This window comes from Cherax quadricarinatus, chromosome 24 (assembly GCF_038502225.1).
Source record: "Cherax quadricarinatus isolate ZL_2023a chromosome 24, ASM3850222v1, whole genome shotgun sequence".
Classification (NCBI taxonomy): domain Eukaryota; kingdom Metazoa; phylum Arthropoda; class Malacostraca; order Decapoda; family Parastacidae; genus Cherax; species Cherax quadricarinatus.
The window spans coordinates 35,103,114-35,111,398 of record NC_091315.1 but is presented as its reverse complement, the minus strand read 5'-3'; the positions used below and the strand labels follow the sequence as shown (position 1 = coordinate 35,111,398).

Here is an 8,285-nt window from a genome sequence, read left to right as displayed (position 1 = left end):
AAGTGGCTAGTTTATTGTGCACCCCATATCCATCCTGTGGACGGTAGCGCGAGAGCATATGGATACACAAAAGGCCTAGGAACTAGGCCCCAAAGGGTTAACAGGAATACATATGGATTTATATCTACATATCTATAGTTCACTTATCTGTTACAAGCAAATTTAGGAAATTTGCTTAGTATATCTGGTATCTTATTTTCATTAATAAGATATCTTGACATGTCACATAGGTTATTATACTGTCTGTCTCTGTATTCCTCAATAAGTGGACAATTAAGCACATAGTGTTCAAGAGAGTGACCATAGAGCGATGTAGTGGAGGCAGGATCCATATATAACTTTAAGAAGTACGATAAGGCTCTTGGAGCAGGGAGAGAGTGGACCTGGTAGTGAAGAGGAGGGACCAGGAGCTGTGAATCGACCCCTGCAGTCACAAATAGGTAAGTACTAGTAACACAAGGTTTAGTATGGGTGTGTAATCACCCTATGGTAATTTCCTTGTGGTTATTACCGAGTTGTTATCAAATTGCAATCACCTGCCTTTTATCTGCTTTAATTATCTATTTTTAATCACCTAAATCTCCTTTTTTTGTCTCATAATTGTAATCCATTAGTTGTAATTACCTCATTTTAATTGCCTGATTACCTTCACATTATCACCTTGTTGTAATCAGATGGTTTTAATCACCTTATAATATCATAGTCGTAGTCATCCAGGTGTAATTACCTAAGTCTAATCACCTGTGGTGTTAGTCGACTGGTGTGGGTCGCATCCTGGGACACTGACCTAAGGAGGCCTGGTCACAGACCGGGCCGCGGGGGCGTTGACCCCCGGAACTCTCTCCAGGTAAACTCTCCAGGTATCCAGGTAAAACCTAATTGTAATTACCTTTCTATTATTATTATTATTATTGTTATCCATATTTTTCAAGTTATTTAAACTCGGGAAAAGTTGGCACTTGATTCCAAGGTCACTGAGATAATTGTTTAATCTGAGTATACATCATGTAAGCAGTAATCATAAACTGAAGGGAGGAATTTGGCAAAAACCACAATCACTCATAGATCACGCTTGCTGGAATAGCCTTACAGAACAACAGCTGCTGTAGCACTGACGAGAGTCGCAGGGCAACACCACAGCTAGATGGTTGCCAGAAGTCGGTAGCAAACTTTTCTGAAAAGAACCCCATCTACATTAATTAAGCCGGAAACTAAGACATATTTTGAAATAATCACAAAATTTACTCCTGTCCCAATTAATTTGTGCACTACTGTGTACATCAGGTTACGTTCCATGCTACTGCTGTAAAGTGAAACATATTTTTTTTTTCACTTTTAAATGCATGTAAAAACCTAATAATATGTTTACACTATCATATATTAAGTGAGCGATGGAGCTAGGCCTTATCTTATAGTGAACGGTGAATACATTTATTGTAGGAAGTCTGAATAAATGAAGAATTGGTATAACTGAAAACAGCATTAGCGAAATGCTGTAAAGCCAAGTGCTGTAAAGTGGGGCCTGTCTGTACTCGATTCGTTTAAAAATATTTCCTTCCAATATTACCCTTCGGGGAGCGTCTGTTTACATCATTGAATTGCAATAAACTTATTACATATCACAAAACAGGTGGGGCCCGAACTCGTGGCAAGCAGGTCACTAAACTCTCAGGACAGTGTACTAACCACTAAACTTGTCATAGCTTCGAACCCCACAAGTTATGTGATTTGTTTGCCGTCGTATTATTACGGTGTCAAGTCATAACTTATTACTGTTTTCAGTCGCCTCTCACGACGAAGACAAATACACATATTTCTTGCCCTCCAGGAGTTCGTAGTGTGGACTCGCCAGTGGATGTAACAGGTGGTAGCAGCGATGATACAGGGCCAATAGGCCCACACATGCCACCTGTGTCCTCATGTTCGTCTTCGTCCTCGTCAGGGACCTCTTACGTGGATACAGCGCCCCTGTGGGACCCACTACAGGAGTCAGTGCAGGAGACGGCAGCCAGACTACTTTTCATGGCCGTCAAATGGGCTAAGAATCTTCCTTCCTTCAGTAGTCTGCCCTTTCGTGACCAGGTGAGCAATTTGGTCATCCATCAGGTCCTTTTGGACTGGAAGGAGGAGAGGTCATGAGTGCGTTCCTTTTTTTTTAAGGCAGACCAAGATAAACTTGATACCTTGTCACCATTTTCTTGACAAGCCTCTCTATCCCTATTGTCCCATCCACAATATACACTTTAATATGCTAATTCATCCCACGTTTTTTGAGTTCTTGTCCTTCGTCATTCTGCCCCATCTTAAATTCGTATATTAAATTTTATTCCATTTAAACTTCTACTAGGTCTCCAAATTGACATGCGTGTATGTGTGTACTCACCTAATTGTTCTCATAACCTCGAGACTCAGCTGTGGCCTCTTCACTGCAGGGGTCGAGACTCAGTTCCTGGCCCCGCCTCTTCACTGTACTCACCTAATTGTGGTTGCAGGGGTCGAGACTCAGCTCCTGGCCCCGCCTCTTCACTGATCGCTACTGGATCCTCTCCCTCTCTGCTTCCTGAGCTTTGTCATACCTCTTCTTAAAACTATGTATGGTTCCTGCCTCCACTACTTCACTTGCTAGGCTATTCCACTTGCTGACAACTCTATGACTGAAGAAATACTTCCTAACGTCCCTGTGACTCGTCTGAGTCTTCAGCTTCCAGTTGTGACTCCTTGTTTCTGTGTCCCCTCTCTGGAACATCCTATCTCTGTCCACCTTGTCTATTCCCCGCAGTATCTTGTATGTCGTTATCATGTCTCCCCTGACCCTTCTGTCCTCCAGTGTCGTCAGTCCGATTTCCCTCAACCTTTCGTGTACTCACCTATTTGTACTCACCTATTTGTGGTTGCAGGGGTCGAGTCTTAGCTCCTGGCCCCGCCTCTTCACCGGTTGCTACTGGGCCCTCTCTCTCCCCGCTCCATGAGCTTTATCAAACCTCGTCTTAAAACTGTGTATGGTTCCTGCCTCCACTAAGTCATTTTCTAGGCTATTCCACTGCCTGACAACTCTATGACTGAAGAAATACTTCCTAATATCTCTCTGGCTCATCTGTGTCTTCAACTTCCGTGTACTCACCTATTTGTACTCACCTATTTGTGGTTGCAGGGGTCGATTCATAGCTCCTGGCCCCGCCTCTTCACTGACTGCTACTAGGTCCTCTCTCTCCCTGCTCCATGAGCTTTATCATACCTCGCCTTAAAACTATGTATGGTTCCCGCCTCCACTACTTCACTTTCTAGGCTATTCCACGGCCTGACTACTCTATGACTGAAGAAATACTTCCTAACATCCCTTTGATTCATCTGAGTCTTCAACTTCCAATTGTGACCTCTTGTGTCTGTGTCCCATCTCTGGAACATCCCGTCTTTGTCCACCTCGTCTATTCCGCGCAGTATTTTATATGTCGTTATCATGTCTCCCCTGACCCTCCTTGCCTCCAGTGTCGTCAGGCCGATTTCCCTCAACCTTTCTTCGTAGGACAATCCCCGTAGCTCTGGGACTAGTCTTGTTGCAAACCTTTGCACTTTCTCTAATTTCTTGACGTGTTTGACTAGGTGTGGATTCCAAACTGGTGCTGCATACTCCAGTATGGGCCTGACGTAAATGGTATACAGAGTCTTGAACGAATCCTTACTGAGGTATCGGAACGCTATCCGTAGGTTTGCCAGGCGCCCGTATGCTGCAGCAGTTATCTGACTGATGTGCACCTCGGGAGATATGCTCGGTGTTATACTCACCCCCAGATCTTTTTCCTTGAGTGAGGTTTGCAGACTTTGGCCGTCTAAACTATATTGTGTCTGCGGTCTTCTTTGCCCTTCCCCAATCTTCATGACTTTGCATTTGGCAGGGTTAAACTCAAGGAGCCAGTTGCTGGACCAGGCTTGTAGCCTGTCCAGGTCTCTTTGTAGTCCTGCCTGATCCTCATCCGATTTGATTCTTCTCATTAACTTCACATCGTCCGCAAACAAGGACACTTCTGAGTCAATCCCTTCCGTTATGTCATTCACATATACCAAGAACAGCACAGGTCCTAGGACCTGTGTGTGTGTGTGTGTGTGTGTGTGTGTGTGTGTGTGTGTGTGTGTGTGTGTGTGTGTGTGTGTGTGTGTGTGCTACAGCTATTCAAGTGCCTAACAGTAGATCCTGTTCTCACCTAGTGTGCGTGTGTGTGTGTGTATGCGTGCTTTTATGTAAGCAGTCCTTATTTCCCTCGTATGTACTACATATGTTTTGCATATGTACCCAATCTCTTGGTTCCCACTGTACTATCTTGTGCCTAAAATTACGTTCAATTCTGTATGCTAGGCTTCGCTAGGCTACCTCTCATACTAGGCTATCTATCATTAACTGCTTAACTCCTAAACCTCAATAAATTCTATTAAATGCCAGTAAATGCTGCTTATTCTAATTCTGATAGCTCGAGGAGAGTGACCCCCAATTTCCAGCTAGAGACTGGTGCTGACCCCATGCAACTCAAACTAGGTGAATATTACTTGCGGCTGGCAGTGGAGTAATGTCGTCCTGGGTCCCAGTATGAAAATGCTTGATGCTTCTCGGTAATTTTTCCACTAACTTCCTGTAGGCACTGTGGTCTCTAGCTCATCTAATTTTTTCACTCACTGTATTTACTGACACATCTATACATATCTCTTATCTCCCTGGTCTTGAGTCGCACTTATTCTTCAAAATACCCCACTAAGTTATTATGGCAACACTATTTAGGCCTGACACAACCGTTCACCCTTCCAACGGCCCCCACTAAACACTTAGTCACTATTTCCTTTGTTTTCTTTTCTGTGATCACTTATATTTCCTTTTTTGGGGGGCTTAAGTGATTATATGCACTCTTATGCATGCACACGCCTATATCCCACACACTATTCCTTATGGCACAGTCAGAAATTACCACCAAAACACGAGCTCAAACCTCGTGACTCCTCCACGAGTGTGTGTGTGTGTGTGTGTGTGTGTGTGTGTGTGTGTGTTCTCATTTATGATGTCGATTCTTAGCTCCTGTCCCTGCCTCTTAACTCGCCACCCTTCAGATTCTCTCCCTCTGAGCCTCGTTCTTAGCACCCCTCTTAGCACCTGCTCTTACTCTTATGTATAGAGCCTGCCTCCACCGCCTTCTAACCAAGATCATTTCACTTCTCAACCACTCTAAGACTGAAGAAATACTTCCTAGCATCCCTGCGGCACATCTGTGGCTTTAACTTCCAGCGGTGTCCCTGATTTCCTGTTTCTGACCTCTCAAACAGTCTATCCCTGTCTACCTTATCCAATCCCCTGAGTATTTTGTATGTTATCATGTCCCTCTCTGGTTCTTCTGTCCTCTAATGTCATTAGGTCCAGTTCCGTTAGCCTCTCCTCGTAGTTTAAGCCCCTTAGCTCAAAGACAAGCTATGTTGCATACTTCTTCACTTTCTCCAGTTTCTTTACATGCTTGTTCAGGTGCGGGTTCCATTCTGGTGCTGCCTAATCCAAGATGGATTTATCGTATGCTGTATAAGGGGACCGAAATGACTCTGTAGAGATTACTGAAGCCAGACGAGCACTGGCTGCAGAAGTTACTCAGCTGATTCGTCTCTGGCATTATACTGGGCACTATACTCACCCCTAGGTCTTTCTCTTTGAGTGAAGTCTGCAGCATCTCTCCCTAGTGTATACTCTATTTCCGATCTCCTTGCTCCTTCCCAAGTCTTCATGACCTTGCATTTACTGGAGTTGAATTCCAACAGCCACTTATCTGACAACTTGCAATTTGTCCAGATCCCTTTGGAGCCTTTCATTGTCCTCGTTTGTTTTTAATCTCATTAGTTTTACATCATCAGCAAACAAGGATATATTTGAATCAATCTCTGCTGGTCCAATTCCTTGCCGAACGCAGCTAGTTTCTCTTCCCCATTCTAATGTATTTTTCCTGACAGACTCGTTACTTCCTTTCCCTAAAATACTCTGTTATTCCCACCTAAATTTCAAATTTTTGGCCCAGCCTCTTATGCAGTATAGTATCATACGCCTTTCTGCAGTCTAAAAACATGCAATTCACCCAACCCTCTCTCTCTTGTCGTACATCTGTTACGTTACTTCATCATACAACTCCAACAAGTTAGTAAGACAAGATTTTTCCATCCCTAAATCTATGTTTGCTAGTCTTTATGAACCCACTTTTCTCTGTGTGTATAATCCCTATGAGTTTAGCTCTCCCATGATAATAATAATAATGTGTTCCACAGGTGGTGCTACTGGAGGAAGTGTGGTCCGAACTCTTTGTACTAAATGCTGTCCAGTGGTCCCTCCCACTGCCCACCTGCCCTCTCCTCTCACCCTCTGCTCATGCCCACGCCCTTGCTCACGCCCATAAAGCTGCTCAGGCCGCCCACGACATTCGCCAGTTGTCTGAGGTAGCTGGAGCATTTAGAGACCTGGCAGTGGATCCTGCTGAGTTCGCTTACCTCAAGGCCATCGTTCTCTTCAGACCAGGTGAGATGAAGAGATGGAGACATGTCACATTATTATTATATTTATAGGGAAGCACTAAACCTGCATGGGTCATACAGTATCTGGGGAATGGGAAGCAATCAGGTTTTGTCCAAGGATGAAGAAGGTAGCTCCAATTCCTTGGATCAACATTAAAATTTAATGCATAACTCTGAGTTAACATTATTTTCCTTCAACAGACCAGGAAGCTGTAGTGTGAATGCACTTTCAAAAGCTTTTGATCTTGCTCTCTCTCTTGTCTTAAATAAAAATAAAGTGGCCAATGATTTATTAATATTATTTTTGTAAATTCTCTTTAATATTGATTATATTCAGAGTAAAATTTATTAAGAGATAAATAATTTATTCATTGGGATTTCAACTCTTTAACTCTCACAAAAGCAGTATGGAATATTATAGCATCTCACCCTTGCAAGAGCTCCTGATGGAACAATACATCACTGTTGCAGTGTTCCATACTGCTCTTGTATCTTATTGTTCAAGATGGCACACTACATTTCCATTTACACTTTCAGACAGCCTTTTCTGGTATTACTCCACATACATAATCATTTGTTTCTTCACTACATACGTTGTGGCTTTTTTCACTAATCTTCCATTACCATATACTTTTCCCTTGACTGGGGATACCCAAGAGATATACGTATCATCAGATGTACTCTTGACTATGTGATGTATCCTCAATTCAGAATACATGACTAACACCATATGATGTACCCTAGACTTAGACATGACTGATAAATGTGATGCATTCTTGTCTGACGTATCATGTGCTGGCAGTGCGGGGGCTGAAGGATGCAGCACAGGTGGAGTCGCTGCAGGACCAGGCACAGGTTATGCTAAGCCAGCACGTGAGGGCCCACTACCCAGCACGACCAGCACGTTTTGGTCGTCTTCTGCTGCTTCTTGCCTCTCTCAGGTCACCCCCTCCACCCCGCGTCCAGGCACTATTCTTCACTGCCACCATCGGCAACACCCCCATGGAGAAGATCCTATGTGACATGTACAAGAGTTGAGGAATAAAGACATTCTCTGCTCCAAATATTCTTTAATAGCTATTTCTCGACTGTTTGGTAGGATGTATGGCTGATAATGTCTGTGTATCCATACCCCAGGAATACATTTCTGCAATATATCTGATAAAACTACTCCTCAAACTTGACCCTCCTTGATTACTCCAGAGTAACTATGCTCTGGAGAACATATTTTTTTGGTGCCAATTCTAACACATTCCTGGTGGAACACAAAGATTAAAAGCTGGTCTATGACAGTGAATGGAATGATATAAAGGTCAGATAAAATTTAACCTTATGCATGAAACATTTATTAATTATACACTAGCTCACTTAATTAAATAGGAAAGAGGATGGTATTTAAAAAATATAGCAGCATAAAGAGAAAATACTAAAAACTTGTACAATAGAGTACTGCACTTTTCTTTATGTAAGCATAAATACTAACCAAACCCAGAAAATAAAAGGTTTTCCATCCAAATCTTTAATATACTTATGCATATACTATTTGAAATTCATACCCAGTAACCATTTTACTTTCTAATCATTTTCAGTTATTGCAAAATTTGCACTTAGATTTTTTTTATCAGACACACTTAAAACAGTGTTTATACATACTGAAAAAATTGGTTGTGCAAAAATGAAAAATATTAAATGTAAACAGGTACAATAATATTATTCAGTAATACTGTATGGGGGTGTCACAATGCCTGAGACTAAGTGGA

The 8,285-nt window shown here is 42.6% G+C and overlaps 1 protein-coding gene across 1 annotated transcript in view; it reads left to right on the top strand.

The window, feature by feature from the left end:
* Positions 1-8,079, top strand: part of Hr51 (Hormone receptor 51) — a 112,418-nt gene extending 104,339 nt beyond the window's left edge. The window contains exons 8-10 of the mRNA XM_070088348.1: positions 1,829-2,082; positions 6,283-6,529; positions 7,328-8,079. Coding sequence (XP_069944449.1) covers positions 1,829-2,082; positions 6,283-6,529; positions 7,328-7,563 — 737 coding nt within the window. The 3' untranslated portion in view covers positions 7,564-8,079. The remainder of the gene's footprint in view (positions 1-1,828; positions 2,083-6,282; positions 6,530-7,327) is intronic.
* The last annotated feature ends 206 nt before the right edge of the window (positions 8,080-8,285 follow it).